Here is a 26,596-nt window from a genome sequence, read left to right on the forward strand (position 1 = left end):
GGGAGCTGAGGTGGGTTGATCGCTTGAGCCTGGGAGGCGGAGGGTGTAGAGAGCTGTAATCGTGCTACTTCCTAGGCAACAGAATGAGACTCTGCCTCACAATTTTAAAATTTTATGCCAAAGAAGAACTAGAGTATTAAACTCATATTTTATTTTATAGAAGAAAATTAGCACTTTATTTTTAAGGTTTATGTGTATAAAATGAGAAAAAATACTGGCTAATGTCTTCATTTTATGAAAAAGTGGTAAATATAGAGGTAGCATTCCAAAAAACTAATATGTATGAAACTAGGTGACTTGTTTTTTTTTTTTCCCCCCTTGAGAGAGAGTCTTGCTCTGTTGCCCAGGCTGGAGTGCAGTTGTGCCATCATGGTTCACTGCAGCCTTGACCTCCCAGGCTCAAGTGATCTTCCCACTGCAGCCTCCCAAGTAGCTGGTACTACAAGTACACGTAAACATGCCTAGCTAATTTTTAAATTTTTTATAGATACTCTCTGTATTTTCGAGGCTAGTCTCGAACTCCTGGCCTCAAGCAATCCTCCCACCTTGTATTCCCAAAGTGCTAGCGTTATAGGCATGAGACACCATGCCCAATGACTTTAATTTGTGTCTTTTCTTCACAGTTTTATTGTGACTTGTGGAAGTGATGGTGATGTGAGGATTTGGGAAGACTTGGATGATGATGATCCTAAGTTCATTAATGTTGGAGAAAAGGCATATTCATGTGCTTTGAAGGTAGTACAAACAGTTATATCAATTGATATGAAATGATACTGGCATGTGATTTTTATGCTTGAGTGAAAAAAATATTTTTGAATATAGATATACCTTGTTTATCTCATGAAATAATATTTTTAAATGCATGATAATGCCATAACTTGCCCTACCAATTTTTTTTTGAGGGATGTGAAAAAATATTTTTGAATATAGATATACTTTTGTTTTTTTTATCTCATGAAATAATATTTTTAAATGCATGATAATGCCGTAACTTGCCACACCAATTTTTTTTTTTTTTTTGAAATGGGATCTTGCCATGTTGCTCAGACTGGTCTCAAACTCCTGGGCTCAAGCAGTCCTCCCAGTTGTGCCTCCCAGGTAGCTAGGACTGTAGGTGCATGCCACCATACCTAACCACCCCAAAATTTTAAAGGTAAACTCTGAGTGGTTTATTAGAAGAGATTAATGGACATGAATGGTGAACCAATTAAAATAAATGCAGGAAAATAATACTTTCAAGAACAGTTTAAATGTTCCCTTTTTTCCTTTAAGGGAAAACTCAGTAGTGGTTTTAGCTCACTGCTGTGGTTTGAATGTGTTACCCCAAAAGCATGTGTTGGAAACTTAATCCCCAACATAACAGTGGTGGGAGGTGGGGTCTACTGAGAAGTATTGAGACTATGAGGGCTCTGGCCTCATGATTGGATTGATGCCACTATCTCAGGAGTGGGTTCATCATAAAAGGGTGAGTTTGATCCTCTTGCTCTCCCTCTTGCCCTCTTTTTACTCTTCCAAGATGGGATGATGCAATAAGAAGACCCTTGCCAGATGCCAACCCCTCAGTCTTGTAGTGTCCAGCCTTCAGAATCAAGAGAAAATAAATTTCTGTTCATTATAAATTACCCAATCCGTGGTATTCTTATAGCAGTACAGAACAGACTAAAACACCTACTGATTCAGGTAACTTAAGGAATTGTTCTAGAAAAGGGAATGTTTCATTAACTTTCCCAATATATATTCATATATGTTTCTGATGTTTTATGTAAGGCAAATATGGGAATGAGATGTAGGTTACTTGGAGAATGAAGACTTATTCAGAAGGACTTTGGAAATTAAGTTTCTATAAACCCCTAAGCTTTTCATTCATGATGACTTTTAATTTGAGTGTATTGTGTTTAGGTAGAAAAATCTTTCCAAAGAATTCATATTTTTTCCAAACCGCGCATTTAAGGTAGATTAGATGGTGTTTAGATATTCTTTTTAAAATGATCATATATAATTGGAAAATACATTCCCAGAAGAAAAAACATAAATGACCAACATACATTAAATATAAGCTAAATCTTACTAGTAAGCAAAGAAGTGCAAATTTTAAAATTGGATTTTTTTCCTCCATAAAATTGGCAAGGACAAAAAATATTGCTAATCCCAGTAATAGTGAGGGCTTTGAGAAGTAAATATTATCACACACAGTGTCTGGATATATAAGTGAGAAACTTTTTTTTTTTAGAGCAAATTGATACCATATATTAAAATTGGAATGGACACAGTCATTTTTGGCTATTTTCAAGTTTATGTGGAAAAGGATATTAGTAAAAACGCAATTCATAATAATAGCAAACGTTACAAACAATTGAAGGGTCTTTCAATTGAGAAGTTATTTTATAAATTTTGGTAGAGCCATGTAATGGAACACTGTGCAGCTACTATAAAAATAGGGTATCTCTATTTATTTTCATCTGAAAAGATATTTATAATAAGTTGAAAATAAGTTTACAATAAGTCGAAAAAGAATGAGATTCAGAACAGTTAATATAGTGTAGTCTTATGTTTGTTAAAATAAATAAATACATATATATACACATACACACACACACAAACACACACGAATATAACAAAATTAAGAAGACTTAACCCCAAAATGTTAATGGAGATTACTTCATAAAATAAGGAACTTACCCTCTGCTCAGGATACTTTTTTTTTTTTTTGAGACGAGTCTCTACTCTGTCACCCAGGCTGAAGTACAGTGGCAGATCTCGGCTCACTGCAAGTTCTGCCTCCCAGGTTCATGCCATTTTCCTGCCTCAGCCTCCCCAGTAGCTGGGACTACAGGCGCCAGCCACCACGCCTGGCTAATTTTTTGTATTTTTAGTAGAGACGGGGTTTCACTGTGTTAGCCAGAGTGGTCTCAATCCCCTGACCTCGTGATCCGCCTGCCTCGGCCTCAGGATTACAGGCGTGAGCCACTGCGCCCGACCTTTTTTTTTTTTTGAGACGGAGTTTCATGCTTGTTGCCTAGGCTGGCGTACAATGCAGCTCACTGCAACTGCCACCTCCCAGGTTCGCAGCCTCCCACACAGCTAGGTGCCCACCACCATGCCTGGCTAATTTTTTTGTAATTTTAGTAGAGAAGGCGTTTCACCATGTTGGCTAGACTGGTCTCAAACTCCTGACCTGACGTGATCCACCCGCCTCAGCCTCCCAAAGTGCTGGGACTACAGGTGTGAACACCACACCCAGCGCCAATACTTTCATATTGTCATTTTTTTTCCGATCAGTGAACATATATTAGTTTACTAAGGCTGCCATAACAAATTGCCACAAATTTGGTGGCTTAAAACAACAGAAAATTATCTCACAGTTCAGAAGGCAGGAAGTCTGAAATTAAGGTGTCATCATGATTGGCTCTTCCCAAGACTCAGGGAGGATATGTTCCATTCCTGTCTTCTGGGTTCTGGTGGTGTGGCAATTCTTAACATTCCTTGCCTTATAGGTATATCACTCCAGTTTCTGGCGTGGATTCTGCATTTAGGCTTTACTCTAAAAAGACATGTAATGATTTTGTTGTGGAAACATAGGGCAATGACTATTGTGGCCATGCCTTCTGATGCCTTCTCATTTTGAGACTAGCTCTGTTTTCTCTGAAAAGCTCTCTTGAGTCTCCTTCATTTTTATAACACTTAGGATCCATAGAAGTACTATTCAAATATTTTTCTTACCAAAATAAAAGAAAAATTAGAGGCTATAAGATTGGTTGCTGAAGGTAGAATTAATTTTTCTAAAGCTAGCAAATTTTTCTTGCTAATGCACATTCCAGCAAAGTTGTATATTTAGTGATAATTTTTCTCTTGATATGAACTACATTTTTAAGGTTTTTTTTTTTTTTGCCAGATTTTTATCTATGGAGAGACTCCCAGTCATTTGGATTTGTTTTGCTAATGTTTCTTACCTTAATTTTTCTTTTAGAATGGAAAATTGGTCACTGCAGTTTCTAATAATACTATTCAAGTCCACACATTTCCTGAAGGCGTTCCAGATGGTATATTGACTCGCTTCACTACAAATGCAAACCATGTGGTCTTTAATGGGGATGGTGCTAAAATTGCTGCTGGATCTAGGTAAGGCTCTTTGACATCAGAAAAGGAAATAATGTTAGAACAAAAGGCCTTGTTTATTTGTTTCAGGGTAATGTTTTCAGGACTGTGACTTAATTTTTTGTTTTTTGTTTCCTCATATATTCTTTTATCTAGTAAAGGTTTTTGAGGATAAACTTGGGCTTCTTTTTGAATTGAAATATGTTGCTTTGGCCAGGTGTGGTGGCTCACGCCTGTAATCCCAGCACTTTGGGAGGCCAAGGCAGGCGGATCACCTGAGCTCAGGAGGTCAAGACCAGCCTGACCAACATGGCAAAACCCTGTCTCTACTAATACAAAAAATCAGCTGGGTGTGGTGGCGAGTGCCTGTAATCCCAGCTACTCAGGAAGCTGAGACAGGAGAATCACTTGAACCCAGGAGGCAGAGGTTGCAGTGGGCCAATATGGTGCCACTGCACTCCAGCCTAGGTGACAGAATAAGACACTGTCCCCCGCCCAAAAAAAAAGAAAGAAAAGAAAAGAAATGTACTGCTCTGCAGATGGCCTATTTTATAATACCGAAAGCATAGCTTGATGCAAAATTTTAAAAAATTATTTTAGGGCTTGCATGGTGACTCATCCCTGTAATCTTAGCCCTTTGGGAGGCCAAGGCGGGCAGATCACCTGAGGTCAGGAGTTCAAGACCAGCCTGGCCAACACAGTGAAACCTCTTCTCTATTAAAAAGACAAAAATGAACTGGGCGTGGTAGCGGGCACCTGTAATCCTGGCTACTCGGGAGACTGAGGCAAGAGCATTGCTTGAACCCGGGAGACAGAGGTTGCAGTGAGCTGAGATCATGCCATTGCACTCCAGCCTGGGCGACAAGAGTGAAACTTCATCTCAAAAAAAAAAAAAAATTATTTTAGTTAGAACTTGGACTATATAGTCAGAATATTTTGGAGTTTCTCTTGATGCTTCTTTGTCATAGGAAAACAATATAATTGGTTGAATTTCTGAGGTGAAGTGAAAGGTATAGTACTTTTAAAAATGGTTGTAGCTATAATTAGATTAGCAAATAATAGAAGTTTAAGATGTAACTAAAGAAGCCATTTAGGAAGTGTTTGTATTTTAGCATAATGGGAAATCTTGACTTGTGTTTTCAGCATATTTATAGAGCAAAACTAAAAGGTAAGTCATTAAATTTGGGTGCCAAATTTTATAAGCTTCTATAAAGAAATTACAGCATTTACTCTTGTGATTTTGAAATACTTGGACAGGCTCATGCCTGTAATCCTAGCACTTTGGGAGGCTGAGGTGGGCAGATCACGAGGTAGGGAGTTCAAGACCAGCCTGACCAACATGGTGAAACCCCGTCTCTATTTAAAATACAAAAATTAGCTGGGCGTGGTAATGTGCACCTGTAATCCTAGCTACTTGGGAGGCTGAGGCAGGAGAATTGCTTGAACCCGGGAGGCGGAGGTTGCAATTGAGATCGTACCACTGCACTCCAGCCTGGGTGATAGAGCAAGACTCCATCTCAAAAAAAAAAGAAGAAGAAGAAATATTTGGATCATAGCTTTTAGGAGAGGTGTTTTTTTTCTTTTGTTTGTTTGTTTGTTTGTTTTTTGAGACAGAGTCTTGCTCTCACTCAGGCTGGAGTGCAGTGGCGCGATCTCGGCTCACTGCAAGCTCCGCCTCCTGGGTTCAAGCAATTCTCCTGTCTCAGCCTCCTGAGTAGCTGGGACTACAGGCGCCCGCCACCACGCCTGGCTAATTTTTTGTATTTTTAGTAGAGACGGGGTTTCACTGTGTTAGCCAGGATGGTCTCGATCTCCTGACCTCGTGATCCGCCTACCTCGGCCTCCCAAAGTGCTGGGATTACAGGCGTGAGCCACCGCGCCCGGCCTAGGAGAGGCCTTTGTATTAGCATTTATTCATTTGCGTTACTCTTTTTGTTCTTAGTGATTTTCTAGTCAAAATTGTGGATGTGATGGATAGCAGCCAACAGAAAACATTTCGAGGACATGATGCCCCTGTTTTAAGTCTTTCCTTTGATCCTAAGGACATCTTTCTGGTAATTCTTTTTTCCTTCTCTTTTTGTGTTTTTCCTGAATATGTTTAAAAATATATTTCCTACTATCTAAAAAATTTTCTGCTAACTCTAACTTTTCAACCTTTGTTTTATTCAGGAAGAGAGTTAGCAGGAAATTTCACCCAGTTGATAAAAGGGCTTTTTGATTTAATTAATTGAACCACTTTCCGTGTGGTATTATGGCTATGACTATAGAGAAATGTGTTGTTTATTCCTGCAGGCATCAGCTAGTTGTGATGGATCTGTCAGAGTGTGGCAAATTTCAGATCAGGTAAACTCAGCAATTTAAATTTAAAGTTTTTTGCCCATTCCTGTAATAAATTGTTATATGTCATATTACTGGACCAAATTAATAATTACTTTTCTTTAGAGTTTTCTTTGGTACCATTAAATACTTTTTGTGATCGAAGTCCACAGTAATCTAGTGTCAAAGTAAATTGTATTTGTACCTAATCACAAGGGGAATGATAATCTTATATTTAACTTTCTAAGTTTTGTAAATGAAGGGAATAAATTCAGTTATTTTATATTTGTAACGTAATGACCATGCGTTGGGCCTTGGGGGTTAGACAGTTAGGGATAAAAAATTATGGGTCACACTTGATTTGGAGAGTCACATATACAATTTGTTCAAATGCAGCCTAATAAAGGTTTTAAAGGAGGTACGAAATGAGGTGTTCTCCAGATTGGCAGAGGGAACAGTTAAGTCTTCCCAAGACAATCAGAGATGGCGTGGCATTTCTAGGGAGAATATGAATGTAATTGACTAAAGAAATATCCTCCACAAATAATGCCTTAATATCCACAGTTCCTTCCCTTCATTCTTGAGCTATTTAAAAGAACCGACTTTGACACTTTAACATTTTATAGTAGACCTTTGAATTTTTTTTTTTGTAGTCATTCTAAGAATTTCACATATTGGGGTTTTGTGTATGTGTGTATGATTATTCAGTAAGTATATCATTTGTTTATTCTGCACAGAAAATACTCTAGTTATTTAAGATTTGTACTTTTCATATCTTTGAAGGACTTAAAGCAGTTTAGGTTTATCAGGTAGTATTATAATTAAGGTACATTAAGTTGCATTTTTCTGAGATATATATTAATTTGAAGCATTTAAATATATTCAGTTCTGCATATATTTTGGGGGAGGAATTTTCATAAAGGGAAAGACATTTTCTTTTTTTACCAATTAGACATGTGCTATTAGTTGGCCACTGCTACAAAAATGCAACGATGTGATAAATGCAAAATCAATCTGCAGACTTGCTTGGCAGCCAAAAAGTGGGAAGGTAAGAGATTCTTATTTTTATTTTTATTTTTATTTTTTATTAGAAACAGAGTCTTACTCTGTCGCCCACGCTGGAGTGGCGCGATCTTGGTTCACTGCAACCTCTGCCTCCCAGGTTCTAGCAGTTCTCCTGCCTCAGCCTCCCGAGTAGCTGGGATTACAGGCACAAACTGCCATGCCTGGCTAATTTTTTGTATTTTTAGTAGAGAGGAGGTTTCATCGTGTTGCCCAGGGTGGTCTCGATCTCCTGAGCTCAGGCAGTTCACTCGCCTTGGCCTCCCAAAGTGCTAGGATTACAGACGTGAGCCACCGTGCCCGGCATGATTCTTATTTTTTAACCTTTGTTTTATTCAGTCCTTTTCAACTTTGAATGTAAAAATAGTTTTTTTAATTGTCACTTTTTAAAAATTTGGATTATAAATTTTAGAGTACCAAGCCAAATAATTAGTATTGAAATGCTTTAAGAAACATTTGAACTTTATCAGGATTCATTTTAAAGTATAAATTTTGCATGAATTAATGAATTTTATATTTTCCTTCACATTCATGCTTAATGGAACAACTCTGGAGACAGTTTTATTATGTCCACTCTCACTGTTAGTACCTAACATTTTGGAGGTACTAACTGATACAGTTAGACAACAGAAAAATATGAGAAATTTGAAAGGAAGAAAGAATGTTCATTATTTGCAAATGAAATGTTTGTATATGAGTAAATCCCAAGAAAATCAACTGGGGAAGAAAATCATTACTAATAATAAGAAAATTTAGTAAGATAACTAGAAGCAAAATTGTTTGCATACAGGATTGTTATACAAATACAGGACTGTTATCCTGTATACAAACAATAGCCATTTAGAAAGTATGTAGGAAAAATAATGCATTTACTGTTACACTGAAGAAGATACAGTAACAGGTTAAATGTATAAGAAATGTGAAAGATCTATATAAAGAAAATTTTAACATGCTACCAAGAGAAGTAAAAGAAGACTTGGATAAATAGAAACATATACTCTTAGAAAGGAATTTTTGATATAAATAAAGATGTCAGTTTTTCCCTAAATTAATCTATAGTTTTGATAACATTCACATATAAAATACCAGGCTGTGTGTGGTGGCTCATGCCTGTAATCCCAGCACTTTGGGAAGCTGAGGCAGAACCACTTGAGCTCAGGAGTTTGACACCAGCCTGGGCGACATAGTGAGACCTTATCTACACAAAAAAATGAAGATTAGCCAGGTGTGGTGGCATATTCCTGTAGTCCCATCTACTTGGGAGACTGAGGCAGGAGGATCACTTGAGCCCAGAAGATTAAAGCTGCAGTAGGCTATGATCTTGTCACTGTACTCCAGCCTGGGCAATGGAGCAAAACCCTGCCTCAAAAATAAAATATCTTATCTGAAGGCTCTTAGAAAAAAAAAAAAGAAAACAAAATAAAATAAAATAAAAGTACCAATAAGATGTCTGGGAGGACCAAATTGAGCTGATTCTAAAGCCCATGTGGGCTTTCCAGGCTACCCAGAGAAGGGTCCATATGATATTCTGGATTCTCATCATAATTTAAAGGGAAACTTTCACAATGTCTAGAACCCTCGATGTCCTGCAAATGAAGGAGGAGGATGTCCTTAAGTTCCTTGCAGCAGGAACCCACTTAGGTAGCACCAGCTTTGTCTTCCAGATGGAACAGTACATCTATAAAATAAAAAGTGACGGCATCTACATCATAAATCTGAAGAGGACCTGGGAGAAGCTTCTGCTGGGAGCTTGTGCCACTGTTGCTGTTGAAAACCCTACCGATGTCAGTCTCATATCATCCGGGAATACTGGCCAGAGGGCCATGCTAAAGTTTGCTGCTGCCACTGGAGTCACTCCAATTGCTGGCTGCTTCACTGCTGGAACTTTCACTAACCAGATCCAGGCAGTCTTTTAGGAGCCACAGCTTCTTATAATGACTAATCCCAGGGCTGAATACCAGCCTCTCACAGACGCAACTTATGTTAACCTACCTACTATTGCTCTGTGTCACACAGATTTTCCTCTGTGCTGTGTGGACACTACCATCCCATGCAACAGCAAGGGAGCTCACTCAGTGGGATTGATGTGGTGGATGCCGATCCAGGAAGTTCACATGCGTGGCACCATTTCCTGTGGGAGGTCATGCCTGATCTCTACTTCTATAGAGTTCCCGAAGAGATTGAAAAAGAAGAGCAGGCTGCTGCTAAAAAGGCTGTGACCCAGGAGGAATTTCAGGGTGAATGGACTGCTCCAACTCCTGAGTTCGGTACTCCTCAACCTGAGGTTGCAGACTGGTCTGAAGGTGTGCAGGTGCCCTCTGTGCCTATTTAGCAATTTCCTCCTGAAAACTGGTGTGCTCGGCCTGCCACGGAGGACTGGTTTGTGGCTCCCCACTGCTCAGACCACTGAATGCATAGGGACAACCACTGTGTGATCTTAAGCTGTTCTTGCACAGGCTCTGAAGCAACATGGAAATAAGGTTGATGGAAAATAAACATTGGGTCGGGTTCGATGGCTCATGCCTATAATCCCAGCACTTTGGGAGGCTGAGGCAGGTGGATCACTTGAGGCCACAAGTTCAAGACCAGCCTGGGCAACATGGCAAAACCCTGTCTCTACTAAAAATACAGAAATTAGCTGGGCGTGGTGGCACACACCTGTAATCCCAGCTACTTGGGAGTCTCGGGCATAAGAACTGCTTGAACCTGGGAGGCGGAGGTTGCAGTGAGACGAGATTACAATACTGCACTCTAGCCCAGGTGACAGAGCAAGACTCTATCTCAAAAAAGAAAATAAACAATTGGTTTCTTAAAAAAATGAGAAAATCCATGTGGAAAATGAAAAGTTTTGAAAAAGAAGTGTTGCAAATAATCTAATTCAATCAGATAATAAAACAAAGTTATGAGAATTAAAAGTTTGCTATTGAGTTATGAATAGACACATACCTGTTAAAGAGATAAATAGACCCAAATGTATATGGAAAGTTAGTGTATATAAAGGTAGAGAAAAGGAGATTTAGCAAATGTATTAGCACAAGGATATGAATACCAGGAAGTGGGAATCTTTGAGGACCATCTTGGAAGCTTTCTTCCACATGATGAGTCTGTATATAGGTATTTACTATATTATTATTTCAACTTTTCTATTCTTTCGAAATTTTTCGGAAAATAAAAGTAGATCATATAAAAAGTAAATAACTTTGCATGATACAAAATATTATAGTCACAGTACAAATGACAAACTGGGGAAGAAAGTTTGAAACAATAAAACACAGCTAATTTCCATAGTATGCGAAGTATTCTTACAAATCAATAAAAACCCATTAGAAAGATAAGCAAAGACATGAGCAGACAGTGTACATAAAAAATATACAGTTGGTGGCGGGGCACAGTGGCTCACGCCTATAATCCCAGCACTTCGAGAGACTGAGGTGTGTGCATCACCTGAGGTCAGGAGTTCGAGACCAGCCTGGCCAACGTGATAAAACCCTGCCTCTACTGAAAATACAAAAATTAGCCAAGCGTGGTGGTGCGCACCTGTAGTCCCAGCTACTCGGGAGGCTGAGGCAGGAGAATTGCTTGAACCTGGGAGACAGTGGTTGCAGTGAGCTGAGATGGCACTACTTCTCTCCAGCCTGGGCAATATATATATATATAAATATATAGTTTGTTTTTCTTTCTTTTGTAGATATATACACACACACACAATTGGCTTTTAAAATTATTTTTTCTTTCCTTTTTTTGAGACGTGGTCTCACTCTGTTGCGCAGGCTGGAATGCAGTGGCATGATCATGATTCACTGAAACCTCTGCCTTCTGGACTCAGTTACATCTTCCCACCTCAGTCCCCCACCCGAGTAGCTGGGACTAGAGGCACGCGCCCACAATGGCTGGCTAATTTTTTTATTTTTTGTAGAGACAGAGTCTCATTATGTTACTCAGGCTGGTCTCAAACTCCTGAGCTCAAGTGATCTGCCTGTCTCAGCCTCCCAAAGTGCTGAGATTATAGGCCTGAGCTACCACACCTAGCCCATGTGAACTTTTAACAATGTACATTCTAGAGTAAAGTGATAATTGAGTTCAAGGAAATGTAGTTTGTATTTTTTTCTTTGCTTACAAAAAAATCTAATTGAAAATTATTTAAAATAAAGATTTTATTATATATTACTAATTGTTTTTTGGATAATCATGGAATGAATACACAGTTTTTTCTACTAATCAGTTTCTTTAGAAGAATGCATAAGAAGATACATTTCTTGTTTTTCAAGATATTTGAAGGATTCTGTCTTTATTTTCCTCCAACAAATGGGAGGAATTTTTAAATTAGAAGGGCCTAGATTCCTTAAGAAGTAGTATTGAAGGTCAGGCACAGTGTCTCACGCTGTAATCTCAACACTTTGGGAGGCTGAGGCAGGAGGATCACTTGAGGCCAGAGTTCAGTACCAGCTTGAGCAACACAGCGAGACCCCATCTCTTAAAAAAAAAAAAAAAAAGAAAAAAGAAAAAACACACACACACACACACACACACCAGGAAAAAAATTAGTTGGGCTGTAGTCCTAGCTATTTGGGAGGCTGAAGCAGGAAGATCCTTTGACCCCAGGAGTTTAAGCCTCAGTGAATTATGATCACACCACTGCACTCCAGCCTGAGTGACAGAGCAAGACTATCTCTTGGAGGGGAAAAAAGTAATCGTATTAAAAGTACTAGTAATTACAAGTTCTCCATTTTTTGGTGGGGGGAAAAAATGATCTTACTAAAAGTACTAGTAATTACAAGTTCTCCATTTTTTGGTGCAAGCAATAGAGTGATCACCTTTATTTTTTTCTCTTCCCATGACAAATTATTACCTATTTTTTGTTTAATGAAGTTTTAAGTAATATTCTGAGTTTCATTAGTTGCCAGTTAAAATACAGGTTTGTGCCTGGCACAGTGGTGTATGCCTGTAGTCCCAGCTACTTAGGAGGCTGAGCCAGGAAGATCCCTTGAACCCAGGAGTTGGAGACCAACCTGGGCAACACAGTGAGACAACGTCTGTTAAAAACAGAAACAATAAAAACTAATTTGCTTTTATGTCTTGTAAATTTATCTGAATGAATTGTGTGTCTTTTTCCGTCTTCAAGTTCAGTTTAATGTAAACTTTTGTTTACGTTGTTTATCTTTTCTAATAGTTACTGGCAATTCCTGTGGAAAAATCTGTTAAGCTATATAGAAGAGAAACTTGGAGTCATCAATTTGATCTTTCAGATAATTTCATCTCTCAGGTAGGTTTTATAAAGTGACACTTTCAGTGGGCTATAAGGAGCAGTTAATGCATAGTTTGCCTGAATACAGTTGCAGTTAAATATTATTGAATTGGAAAACAACTCCTGGCTGTTGTATGTGGTCCATCTTCTAACAACTCATCCTTTCTTCATTTAATCATAACTGGATACGAAATAGGTCTTTATTATAAGAAGTCAAATTTAACCCTTGCATCGTATTAGCACAAGTTATTCTAAAGCTATCAGTAGTTAGCCTTTATTGTTAAGTAAGTTTCACTGAGACTTGTGATCATGGACTCTGAAATTTTAGAGCAAGAAAGGTTGTTGGTCTGTTTTCTCTTTCTTTTACATGCACAGATATTTACAGTTAAGGAAATGTAAGCCCAGTAGGTCATCAATGGCTTATTAAAGTTCATTTACTAGTTTTCTTCATCTTGGTTGTGAATGCTAAGAGAATGTCTTGAATTGTCTCTCTTTCTAGGATAATAACATTTTTTAGGTTTTAGGTTTTGCTTTGAAAATTGTGCCAGTGGCTGGACACAGTGGCTCATGCCTATAATCCCAGCACTTTGAGAGACTGAGGCAGGAGGATTGCTTGAGGCCAGGAATCCGAAACCAACCTGGGCAACAAAACAAGACTCCATTTCTACAAAAAAATACTAAAAAATTAGCCAGGTGTAGTGGTGCGTGCCTGTAGTCCTAGCTACCTGGGAGGCCGAGGCAGGAGGATCACTTGAGCTTCAAGAGTTGGAAGTTGCAGTGAATAATGATGGTCCCACTGCCACTGCACTGCAGCCTCAGTGACAGAGCAAGATCCTGACTCTAAAAATAAAATAAAATTGTTCCAGTATAACTTTTTCATGATAAAGTAATAGCTGATAGTGATACTTGAATATTATTGAAAAATAAGGTTAGAAAATAAGCAAACTCTACAATACCTCGGGGCTCTTCCTTTCCAACTTGGACCTGGCAGAATGGCTCCCGCAAGGAAGGGTGGCAAGAAGGAAAAGGGCCGTTCTGCCATCAACGAGATGGTGACCCGAGAATACACCATCAACATTCACAAGCGCATCCATGGAGTGGTTTTCAAGAAGCGTGCCCCGGCCGGGCGCGGTGGCTCACGCCTGTAATCCCAGCACTTTGGGAGGTCGAGGCGGGCGGATCACAAGGTCAGGAGATCGAGACCACGGTGAAACCCCGTCTCTACTAAAAATACAAAAAATTAGCCGGGCGCGGTTGTGGGCGCCTGTAGTCCCAGCTACTCGGGAGGCTGAGGCAGGAGAATGGCGGGAACCCGGGAGGCGGACCTTGCAGTGAGCTGAGATCGCGCCATTGCACTCCAGCCTGGGCGACAGAGCGAGACTCCGTCTCAAAAAAAAAAAAAAAAAAAAAAAGAAGCGTGCCCCTCGGGCACTCAAAGAGATTCGGAAATTTGCCATGAAGGAGATGGGAACTCCAGATGTGCGCATTGATACTAGGCTCAACAAAGCTGTCTGGCCCAGAGGAATAAGGAATGTCCCATACCGAATCCGTGTGCGGCTGTCCAGAAAACGTAATGAAGATGAAGATTCACCAAATAAGCTCTATACTTTGGTTACCTATGTACCTGTTACCACTTTCAAAAATCTACAGACAGTCAGTGTGGATGAGAAACTGATCGCTGATCGTCAAATACATCAAATAAAGTTATAAAATTGAAAAAAAAAAAAAAGCAAACTTTGTCTTGTCATTTGTGTATCAAATATAATTAGAAATAATATAGAACAGGGATATAAACATTTGAATTTGGTTGATTGCTCTCCAAATTCTTGAAAAAAAAAATGTAAAGAAAATTGAATTTGGTAATAAAATGAGTATTTAGTTTGAAATTTTACAAAATCATTATTTATTGACTGTTTTTCTTTACAGACCCTCAATATAGTAACCTGGTCTCCCTGCGGGCAATACTTAGCTGCAGGTAGTATTAATGGTCTAATTATAGTTTGGAATGTGGAAACCAAAGACTGCATGGAAAGGTATGATTTAGTATATCGTTTGTCTCTTCTTTGCTCATCTTTATTAGTTTTGTATTTGTTTTATTTCGAAACATTTCAAATTTGCCATCAGATTATCAGAATGAAAATATAATTAAATTTATATTATTTATAAATTGTCAAAAGTCATTTAATCTTTACTAAAATTTACCTAAAGAAATGTACAGTTTATATTTTTCTTGACAGTATTTTTAGAAACTACTTTTTAATTTTTAGGGTGAAACATGAGAAAGGTTATGCAATTTGTGGTCTGGCATGGCATCCTACTTGTGGTCGAATATCATATACTGATGCAGAAGGAAATCTAGGGCTTCTAGAGAATGTTTGTGACCCCAGCGGAAAGACATCAAGCAGTAAGGTAAAAAAAAGAAGTATGGTACAACGGTTTCTCCAAAATGTTTCTGTGATCATATGGATTTGGAAGACACCACAAACTGCCTTATTTTCTTGGAAAATTACTTTTCATGTTACTATAGTAGATTCTGAGTAGTAATCTATAGTAAGAAAACTTCTTACTTGTTCAACCCAATGTCTCCCAAGTGTATTTTACTAAGAAACTTTTTTCTCTCTATATAATGCCTTTCCAAGGAATACCTTTCATTAAATACTATTTTGTATCAGATCTCAGTTTGGCCTGCAAACTATATCTACTCTGAATTAGCCTTAACTCTTAGAACTACTCATACACCTCCTGTGCTTAGCCAAACAGCTTTACTGAGCAACTTTAAACAGGCACCTTGTTTTATACCTTCTTGCTTTTGTTCATTATTCACCCTGCCTAGTAGATGTATCTATTTATATTCAAGTCTTAGTTTAGACTTCTGATGACAGATTGCAGACTTAATACATGCCTTTATATCTGTCCCTCCTGGAACTCCCACAAAGACTATTCTAAAGGCATTTTTTTGAATGCATAATCCCATAAGGTTTAAGAAGACAGTTGAAGGGATGATTATAAAAATAATTTTGAGCCCTGCTGCAGTGGCTCACACCTGTAATCTCAACACTTTGGGAGGATATCTTGAGCCCAGGAGTTTGAGATCAGCCTGGGCAACATGGTGGGACCCCATCTCTACAAAAAATAAAAATTAGGCAAGTATGGTGGTGTGTGCTTGTAGTCTTATGCTCCTACTCAGGAGGCTGAGGTGGGAGGATCACTAGAGCTTAGGAGGTTGAGGCTACAGCAAGCTATGATTATGCCACTGCACTCCAGCCTGGATGGCAGTGAGACCCCATCTAAAAAATAAAAATTAAAAAAGGGAGGCTAGAGAATAGAAGGATGATTGGAAACACTTCAACTTCTCAAAAAGTTGAATTCTAAAACTAGTTTCTGGAAGCTGAGGTGCTACTCAGTTTGCCTCACTGAATCCCCAGAGATTCAGAATTTGGTAGCACTCGGTACTTCTAAAAGTGGGGCCGAAAACGGGAGAGGTGATTTAATAAACAAGTAGAGTCCTCTAGTTTCAACATATGTGTTCAAAGCTGAGTACCTGCCCTCCCCTGTCTTCACATGCATTCTGGCAGAATGTTGGAGATTTGTTTTTTTAGAAAAGATGAAATAGACTGTCCTTGGTCTAGGGACACTGGTTACAGTTGAATGGTCTTGGGTAAGGGGGAAATACTGTACTGAAAACAGAGGATTAAATGAAAGATTAGATACTTGAGTGTTGAAATGACCGTCTCAGTTCTACTAGGTTCTCAGAACATTGTCAGCCAGTGTTACGCGTTTCAGGCAGGAGATTGGGAAAATCATCTTTGGCAAATTTGTCTAAGAGAAAAGATGTAAAGAGAGAGTTTCTTAATTCCAGGGAAAACAAAAAGTTGTAAAAGAAAGGAGAAGTGATCATAGTATACTATATCTGTTAAAAGATAGGAATAATGCCAGCCACTTGGGGTTATTGGGAGGATTAAGTGAATTACATATAGTTAGAACAGTGTTTAGCACACTTCATAAGTTTGACGTACTTTAAAAGTGTTGGCTATTATTTTTATTCAGCTATGAATAGCATTTGCATGATCTTACTAACCTAAATACTGTATATTGATTGAACCACAAGGAGGATGTATCTGTCTATATTGGGAGAATTGGGGTCGGAGAATAGTGTACATGCAAGCATGGCAGTTGGGGTGGTTGTGAAAGGGTACCAAATCCTCATCTTCCATAGATAGAAGTTAATAGGATCTATTAAACACAGTGATTAAAAGTAAAAAAAAAAAATTCTGCTAGAATATGATTTACAGGTATGGAAGAAGTAGCAAAGAAACAACTAAAAGAGCTGGAAAGATTTATTCTGTAGAGAAGTAAGTTGGGGCTGTGGAGAGGGCTATTTTCATGGCACACCTTGTAAAACTTTTCAACTAATATATATGTATGTGTAACATTGGTAAACACAAAAAGTGAATTCAGAAAAAAATTCTTGGCTGGGCGCGGTAGCTCATAGCTGCAATCCCAGCACTTTGGGAGGCCGAGGCCGGTGGATCATCTGAGGTCAGGAGTTCAAGACCAGCCTGGCCAACATGACGAAACCCCAACTCTACTAAAAATACAAAAATTAGCTGGGCTAATTTCACACCTGTGAACATTTTATCGCCTTCATCATAAATATGAGGCACAGTCCCCCATTAAAAAAATTTTGTTTCTTTGAGACAGAGTCTCCTCTGTTGCCTAGGCTGGAGTGCGATGGCAGCTCCCTGCAACCTCCACCTCCTGGGTTCAAGCGATTCTCCTGCCTCAGCCTCCCAAGTAGGTAGGATAACAGGCACCTGCCACCACGCCCGGCTAATTTTTTGTATTTTTAGTAGAGATGGGGTTTCACCATGTTGGCCAGGCTGTTCTTAAATTCCTGACCTCAGGTGATCCACTTACCTCAGCCTCCCAAAGTGCTACGATTACAGGCATGGGCCACTACGCCTGACCTCCCCGTTTTTTTAATAAGAAAATCTAAAAACAATTTTTTACCAACTTGAGTACGTAAACTTTTAGGATTATAAATGGATTGGTTAAATATCTTCTTATAGCACTTAGTTATTAATTTACTCATATGAAGTATTTTTCAATTTATGGATTTAGAAATACTTTTTCATCTCATTTTATTAAACATCAGTTTTCAGAGCACAATTATGTTTACTTCCATTTAAAAGGTTTATGAGGGTCTGGGTATGGTGGATCACGCCTATAATTCCAGCACTTTTGGAGGCCAAGATGGATTTATCACCTGAGGTCAGGAGTTCAAGAATAGCCTGGCGAACATGGTGAAACCCTATCTCTACAGAAAATACAAAGCTTAGCCAGCTGTGGTTGTGTAGGCCTGTAATCCTAGATACTCAGGAGGCGGAGGCAGGAGAATCACTTGAACCTGGGAGATGGAGTTTGCAGTTAGCCAAGATCATGCCACTGCACTCCAGCCTGGGTGACAAAGTGAGACTCTGTGTCAAAAAAGAAAAAAAAGGCCGGGCGTAGTGGCTCATGCCTGCAATCCCAGCACTTTGGGAAGCCAAGACGGGCGGATCACAAGGACAAGAGATCGAGACCATCCTGGCCAACATGGTGAAACCCCATCTCTACTAAAAATACAAAAATTAGCTGGACGTGGTGGCGCGCGCCTGTAGTCCCAGCTACTTGGGAAACTGAAGCAGGAGAATAGCTTGAACCCAGGAGGCGGAGGTTGCGGTGAGCCGAGATCGCACCACTACACTCCAGCCTGGCAACAGAGCGAGGCTCCACTCTGTCAATAAATAAATAAATAAATAAATGAAAATAAAAGGTTTATGATGTAATACTTTTTAATCTGTTAATGGTGTTCTCATTAGACTTTTATACTAAACTATAAATTTCCTTTGGCTTAACATTTGTACAGTTTTTATTCATCCTATAGGAGTAACTTGAGATCTTTCCAGTGTATCTGCTTACCATTTCACTTTTTAAAGTGATCTAAAAATTTGTTTATTTTGAGACAGGGTCTCACTCTGTCACTCATGCTGGAGTGCAGTGGTGAGATCATGGCTCACTGTAGCCTTGACCTTCCAGGCTCAGGTGATCCTCCCACCTCAGCCTCCCAGGTAGCTGGGACTATAGACCCATGCCACCATGCCTGGCTAATTTTTTGTGGAGATGAGATTTCATCATGTTGTCCAGGCTGGTCTTGGACTCCTGGGCTCAAGCCATCCACGTGCTTCGGCTTCCCAAAGTTCTGAGATTACAGGTGTGAATCACCATGCCGGGGCTTTATGTAGAATTTCTTTGCCTTCTTTGTTTTTCTATTGGTTCTATCACTTTATTTTTATAAGTATCAAAACAGTAACTTTAACTGAGATAATATAAAGAAAATGTATCTTATGCAGTATCTTGTTCAAAATAAAAGTAAATGAGAGCATGTCTTACAATATGAGAGACTTTATAGGAACTTTATCATATTAATGTGACTTTGCTGGGAAATGACTTCTGAGGAATAAAATCTTATTTTATATTTTGGCATATACTGTATTTGTTTACATGTCAGTCCCTATACTCCTATCCCATCCCCAGACTATAAGGCATTTGAAATAAGAACTGGGTCTTATCGTGTAAATATAAATACAATTCTTATAAGTACATTTACTAATTATTCTTACCTGTTCAGTGAGTTTGCTACTTGGTAGAATTTATAGGTGCATATTAAAAGATTACCTTTTTTGTAATTGAGTTTTTCTAAATCATTCACTTTTATAATTTGTATTAATTTGTTCAAGGTATCTAGCAGAGTGGAAAAGGATTACAATGATCTTTTTGATGGTGATGATATGAGTAATACTGGTGATTTTCTAAATGACAATGCAGTCGAGATCCCTTCTTTTTCAAAAGGGATTATAAATGATGATGAGGATGATGACCTCATGATGGCTTCAGGTCGTCTTAGACAACGAAGTCACATCCTAGAAGATGATGAAAACTCAGTTGGTAAGAATTTGACTTTGTGCATGTGATTATCCTGTTGATTAATATTTTGGATTTTTTATTAACACTGTTAAAGTCATTATTGAATTTGTAGAATGTAGCTAAAATGGTGCTTAGAGGAAACTTTATAGCATTAGGACTTTGTTAAAAAAGGTTTCAAATCTATAATCCAAGCTTCTGCTGTGGCAGACTAGAAAAAGAGAAAACTAAACCCCAAGCAAATAGAAGGAAGGAAATAATGCAGAGCAAAATTCAATAAAATTGACAACAGAAAAATACAACAAACTATAGAGAAAGTCAATGAGACCAAAAGCTGGTTCTTTGAGAAGATCAATAAGGCTGGGCATGGTGGCTCATGCCTATAATCCCAGCACTTTGGGAGGCTGAAATGGGCAGATCACTTGAGGTTAGGAGTTCAAGACCAGCCTGGCCAACATGGTAAAACCCTGTCTCTACAAAAATGCAAAAATTAGCTGGGTGTGGTGATGCATGCCTGTAATCCCAGCTACTCAGGAGACTGAGGCAAGAGGCTCACTTGAACCCAGGAAGCGGAGGTTGCAGTGAGCTGAGATCGCGTCACTGCATGCCCTCCTGGGCAACAGAGCAAGACTCCATCTCAAAAGAAAAGATCAATAAAATTAATAAATATCTATCGTGGTTGATCAGTAAAGAGAAGACACAAATTACTAACATAGAGAATGAAAGAAGGGTGGGCCATCACTATAGATCTGTAGATTTGTGCTATCTAATATGTAGTAGCCACTAGCCACATGTAGCTGTTGAGCACTTGAAATGTGGTTAGTTCAAATTGAGATATGTTATGAGTGCAACCAGACTTTTTTTTTTTTTTTTTTTTTTTTGAGGCGGAATCTCTCTCTGTCACCCAGACTGGAGTGCAGTGGTGTGATTTTGGCTCACTGCAACCTCTGCCTCCGGGATTCAAGTGATTCTCGTGCCTCAGCCTCCTGACTAGCTGGGATTATAGGCACACGCCAACATACCTGGCTAATTTTTGTATTTTTAGTAGAGATGGGGTTTTACCATGGAGTGCAGCCAGATTTTGAAGACAATATGAAAAAAAGAATGTAAAACTCCTGGAAAATTTTGTATACATAGTACATGTCGAAATGATAATATGTATTTTAAATGCACTATATTATTAAAATTATGGCTGTTTTCTTTTTACTTTTTAAACATAGCTATTAGAAATTTTAAAATTACAGCTGTAACTCACATTATTTGTCTGTATGGCAGCGCTACTATTAATATCAAAGGCATAATGGAAATATTATGAATAACTATGCCCATAAATTTAACAACTTAAATGAAATGGACGAATTTTCTGAAAGACACAAACTACCTCGCTAACTCAAGAAGTAATAGATAACCTGAATAGTATTGTATTGTTAAAGAAATTGAGATGGTAATTTAAAATCTTTGAATAGAGTGCTTATTGTAACAACTCACATGCTAAAATAACACTTGAACATTATCAAGTAAAATGCCAATGTGCAGTGCTATGTTGTGCTGTTTAAAGTCATATAGAGTTTATAGAACAACAGTCCTCAAATGTTTTGGTCTCAGTAGCCTTTATACTCTAAAAAATTTTGAGGACCCTTCAGAGAGCATTTATTTATATAGAGTTATGTCTATAGTCATTTACATATTAGAAATTAAAATTCAGAAATTTAAAAATATTTATTCACTTAAAAATAACAATAAACTCACGTAAACATGAATACTTTTTTATTAAGAACAAAAAAAATTTAGTGAGAAGAGTGGCATTGCAATCTTTGTAATGTCTGTCATAGAGGACAGCTGGATTCTCTCATCTCCTTCTGGATTAAGTCTATTGCCATACATTGTTTTTGTTTCAAGTGTATGAAGAAAATTTGGCCTCACATAAATATATAATATGAAAAGAGAGAAGTATTTTAAGAAATCTTTTAATAGCACGTTCAACTAATTGTGGATATTCTTTGATGTTGCACCAAGACTCAGAAGATGATCGTTTCCTAAAGATTACTTGCAAAGTGTAATCTGAAAACTTCAGTGAACTCTTACGGCTCTATTATGTTAAAATTCATTGGTCTGGCTGGGAATGGTGGCTCACACCTGTAATCCCAGCACTTTGCGAGGCCCAGACAGGAGGATTGCTTGAGGCCAGGAGTTCAAGACCAGCCAGGGCAACATAGTGAGACCTTCTTTCTAGAAAAAACTTTAAAAATTAGCCAGGTGTGGTAGTGTGTGCCTGTAGTCCCACCTACTTGGGAGGCTAAGGTAGGAGGATCTCTCGAGGCTGAGAGGTCAAGGCTGCAGTGAGCCATGATTGCAACAGTGAGCTCCAGGCAGGACAACAGAGCAAGACCCTGTCTCAGAAAAAAAAAAACAAAATAAAAAAATTCATTGATCTGACTTGAATGTTGAATGGATTTTTTAAAATCATGTTTAATTTTGTAACATATGAATTGATAATATTGGTTCACTGAAGTTTATAGATCTTTATTTTGACACTTTTTATTATCTAATATAAAGTATTTGTTTTTGTTTTTAATTATATGTTGTTTTTAATTAATTAATTTTTGTTTTTAGAGATAGCGTCTTGCTCTGTCACCTAGACTGGAGTGCAGTGGTATGCACCTCAGTATAACCTTGAACTCCTGGGCTCAAGCAGTTCTCCCACTCAGCCTTCTGGGTAGCTAGGACTACAGATGCATGCCACCATGCCCATCTAATTTTTTATTTTTTATAGAGATGGAATCTTGCTTTGTTGCCCAGGCTGGTCTTGAAATTCTGGCCTCAGGTGATCTTCCCTCCCCAGCCTCCGAAAGTGCTGGAATTACAAGCATGAGTCATAGCACCTGCCTATAAATTATATCTGCTAGTGTTGTTACCAATCTCATCAGCAGTTTCTAAGTATTAGAAAGTTGTGAAGCTCATAATGGCAAATAGAGGCTTTCCAATATCTTAATTTTTAATTGAAAGCTCAGATTTCTTTTTTTTATTTTTTGAGAGGGAGTCTTGCTCTGTCACCCAGGCTAGAAGGCAGTGGCGCGATCTCAGTTCACTGCAACCTCTGTCCCCTGGGTACAAGTGATTCTCCTGCCTCAACCTCCTGAGTAGCTGGGATTATAGGTGCCCGCCACCATGCCCGGCTAATTTTTGTATTTTAGTAAAGACAGGGTTTCACTATGTAGGTCAATCTGGTCTCAAACTCCTGACCTCAAATGATCCACTCTCCTTGGCCTCCCAAAGTGCTGGGATTACAGGCATGAGCCACTGTGCCCAGCTCTTTTTTTTTTTTTTTGAGACAGAGTCTCCCGGGTTCAAGCGATTCTCCTGTCTCAGCCTCCTGAGTAGCTGGGATTACAGGCATGTGCCACCATGCCTGGCTAATTTTTTTTTTTTTTTTTTTTAGACGGAGTCTCGCTCAGTCGCCCAGGGTGGAGTGCAGTGGCGTGATCTCCGCTCACTGCAAGCTCCGCCTCCCGGGTTCACACCATCCTCCTGCCTCAGCCTCCCGAGTAGCTGGGAGTACAGGCGCCCACCGCCACACCCGGCTAATTTTTTGTATTTCTAGTAGAGACGGGGTTTCACCGTGTTAGCCAGGATGGTCTCGATCTCCTGACCTCGTGATCCGCCCACCTCGGCCTCCCAAAGTGCTGGGATTACAGGCGTAAAATACAATTTTTGTAGTTTTAGTAGAGACTAAAATACAAAATTTTATATTTGACCAGCCAGGCTAGTCAACATGAAACTCCCGACCTTAAGTGATCTGCCCGCCTCGGCCTCCCAAAGTGCTGGGATTACAGGTGTGAGCCACTGCGCCTGGCCTGAAAGCTCAAATGTTGTCATTGGCAACAAATTCTGCCAGTTATTTTTTCTTAATTGACAGGCTCACTTCATTCATTTCTGAGAAAATGTTTGCCAAAGATCCAATTCTGCATAACCATAGTTTATTTGGCATTTGTTTTTCAAGTAAAAGTAGTGTTCTGTGAAAAAAAAATCACTTAGTTCAGCTTACAACTCAAATAATTGCATAAGTACTTAAGACAGCCATCACACTTCTCATTTTAGCACACAACTTTAAAAAAAAACTGTATAAGTGTCAAGATTTAATAAAATTAATATTTTTACTGCAAGTGAGTAGCGGTTAACAATGCGGTAATGACTAATACAGTTAGGTGCCCCTGCCTTGATTGGTGCCAGGGCACCAGGAATTTTACCCACCATTGCTTTTGCACCATCACTGCATCTCTTTAACACAGTGAAAGAGGCAAATAGCATGTCAGTGTCATTGCATATGAATGAAAAAGTTACTAGATTCCATAATGCTTTCCTTTTTACAAATCATTGGTATTCGTGATTCCCTTAATTATGATCCTTTGTGTTGTAGATATTTCAATGCTAAAAACTGGTTCTAGTCTTCTCAAAGAGGAGGAGGAAGATGGTCAGGAAGGCAACATTCACAATCTACCACTTGTAACATCCCAAAGGCCATTTTATGATGGACCCATGCCAACTCCCAGGCAAAAGCCATTTCAGTCAGGTTCTACACCCTTGCATCTCACTCACAGATTCATGGTAAGCCTTGGATCTACACTTAACTTATTAGAAGGTTTTCAGCACTTTTTTCTTACTATAGGTAATTTTTTTGGATAAAATATATTTTTTAAAACTTTGATTAAGTAGCCTGGAGCACTTTGGTTGATTATAGTTTTGTGGTTGGTTTATTTTATGGTTAGTTCACAGTTTTAATCTTGTTTCAACCTTATTGAAAATGACGTTAAATAAAATTCTGCTTTCCAAAATGACATTAAATGAACATAAGTAAATATTACTATCTTGCTCTGTTTCTTGGCAATACTTTCAAACCTTATTCTTCATAGTCATTGTTATATAGAAGATTATACTGACTCCAAAACTCTAGTAAGGAGGTGTTTTCTTAGAAGGCAACTAATAGTATATTAGAAGGTGGTAAGTACTACGGGGGGAAATATCTGCCCCTTTTCCTCACCCCACCACCCACCAGAATGTAAGCTACACAAAGATAAAGATTTTTGTTTTGTGTACTGATATGTTCTTAGGATTTGGAACAAGGTATGATACAGTACACATTAAATATATATTTCATGAATAGACAAAATGAATATATTGGCTTTTTGCCTTAGGTTTGAGCTCTTTTTGTTTTGTTTTGTTTTTGAGACGGAGTCTCGCTCTGTTGCCCAGGCTGGAGTGCAGTGGTGCAATCTCGGCTCATTGCAAGCTCCGCCTCCCAGTTTCGCGCCATTCTCCTCCCTCAGCCTCCCGAGTAGCTGGGACTACAGGTGCCCGCCACCATGCCTGGCTAATTTTTGTATTTTTAGTAGAGATGAGGTTTCACCTTGTTCACCAGATGGTCTCGATCTCCTGACCTTGTGATCCACCCGCCTTGGCCTCCCAAAGTGCTGGCATTACAGGCATGAGCCACCGCGCCTGGCCTGAGCTCTTAAAAAGTTTAGTATTTCTGTGTTGGTTATATGATGTTTTCCACTCTGAGGATTTTGCCTTTTTAAAAGTATAGGCCTGGCATAAATTTTTATGTAAAGATTGAGGGTGGTGATTAATATTAATAAAACCTTTTATTGTTATCAGTAGTCATCAAGTGATAGGTCTTAATTTTTTTATTAGTGTCAATATTTTATTTATAGTTATATTAAATAAAATTTTATTTTATTTATAGTTATATTAAATAAAATGTTGGCACTAATTTTATTAGAAACTCTAGGGCCAAGTATGAGCCTATAATGGACATCAGTGCAAGATAAGATTTCCAAGTGGTATCAATTTATGTTGCCTCTGCCAGGCGTGGTGGCTCACGCCTGTAATCCTAGCACTTTGGGAGGCCAAGGTGGGCGAGTCACTTGAGGGTAGGAGTTGGAGACCAGCCTGGCCAACATGGTGAAACACCCTATCTCTATTTAAAAAATTACAGAAATTAGCTGGATGTGGTGGCACGCACTTGTAACTACAGCTACACAGGAGGCTGAGGGAGGAGAATCGCTTGAATCCAGGAGGCAGAGGTTGCAGTGAGTCGAGATCATGCCACTGCACTCCAGCTTGGGTGACAGCGAAACTCTGTCTCAAAAAAAAAAAAAATTATGTTTTCTTAAAATGTATATATTTTATCATAGAATAGTTAGAATAGGAAAAAAGTCTGTTGTTATTTGCATTCATATTTGTAAGAAAACTCCATTTTTGAAATGTTTCTTTTGAGGAATTTAATGGTTTGGTTGTTCAAAGACCAACTGTAATGTACTTTTAAAGGAACAGTCATGTAATTTATTTTTAAATATTATTAAATACTCCATTTGCTAATTAATAAGTATATATGTATCTTATTCTCATGAAGAAAATAATAAGTAATTGTAGCTCCGGTATTATGACTCCTGTCAGAAACTATTTAGAGATAGATGAGATGTAGTAGCTCCCAAAACCTAAATCTTAATACAGATTTAATTATAATATTTGTTAATTTGTACTACTGTGGCTTACTGATTCTAGGAGCTTCAGTTTTTCTCAGACTTATATTTAATCTTACCTGTTTGTAGGTGTGGAACTCTATTGGAATTATTCGCTGCTATAATGATGAGCAAGACAATGCGATAGATGTGGAGTTCCATGATTCCTCCATACACCATGCAACACACTTATCAAACACTTTGAATTATACAATAGCAGATCTTTCCCACGAAGCTATTTTGTTGGCATGTGAAAGCACTGATGAACTAGCAAGGTAAACTCAACATTTTTAGGAAGAATTTGGCACTGTTAAACTGTTAGATACAGTTGTTGAAATTAAAGACAAAAAGTTAATAAAACAAAATTTATTTTTTGTAGTATGAAATTTCAGAA

General features: G+C 38.5%; 1 protein-coding gene across 5 annotated transcripts in view; it reads left to right on the forward strand.

Annotated features, from left to right (window-relative positions):
• The window catches only part of WDHD1 (WD repeat and HMG-box DNA binding protein 1), an 84,588-nt gene that overhangs the window by 14,197 nt on the left and 43,795 nt on the right, over positions 1 to 26,596 (forward strand). For 4 of the 5 annotated variants that reach the window (XM_009211573.4, XM_009211574.4, XM_021941241.2 and 1 more), the window contains 11 exons: positions 624 to 735; positions 3,968 to 4,119; positions 6,038 to 6,149; positions 6,388 to 6,438; positions 7,364 to 7,459; positions 12,644 to 12,736; positions 14,645 to 14,751; positions 14,986 to 15,127; positions 19,498 to 19,705; positions 24,099 to 24,286; positions 26,293 to 26,477. In XM_009211573.4, the coding sequence (XP_009209837.1) occupies positions 624 to 735; positions 3,968 to 4,119; positions 6,038 to 6,149; positions 6,388 to 6,438; positions 7,364 to 7,459; positions 12,644 to 12,736; positions 14,645 to 14,751; positions 14,986 to 15,127; positions 19,498 to 19,705; positions 24,099 to 24,286; positions 26,293 to 26,477 (1,446 nt within the window). The remainder of the gene's footprint in view (positions 1 to 623; positions 736 to 3,967; positions 4,120 to 6,037; positions 6,150 to 6,387; positions 6,439 to 7,363; positions 7,460 to 12,643; positions 12,737 to 14,644; positions 14,752 to 14,985; positions 15,128 to 19,497; positions 19,706 to 24,098; positions 24,287 to 26,292; positions 26,478 to 26,596) is intronic. The other variant, XM_009211575.4, reaches the window with a different exon arrangement.

The sequence above is a fragment of the Papio anubis genome, chromosome 7, assembly GCF_008728515.1.
Source record: "Papio anubis isolate 15944 chromosome 7, Panubis1.0, whole genome shotgun sequence".
Lineage (NCBI taxonomy): Eukaryota > Metazoa > Chordata > Mammalia > Primates > Cercopithecidae > Papio > Papio anubis.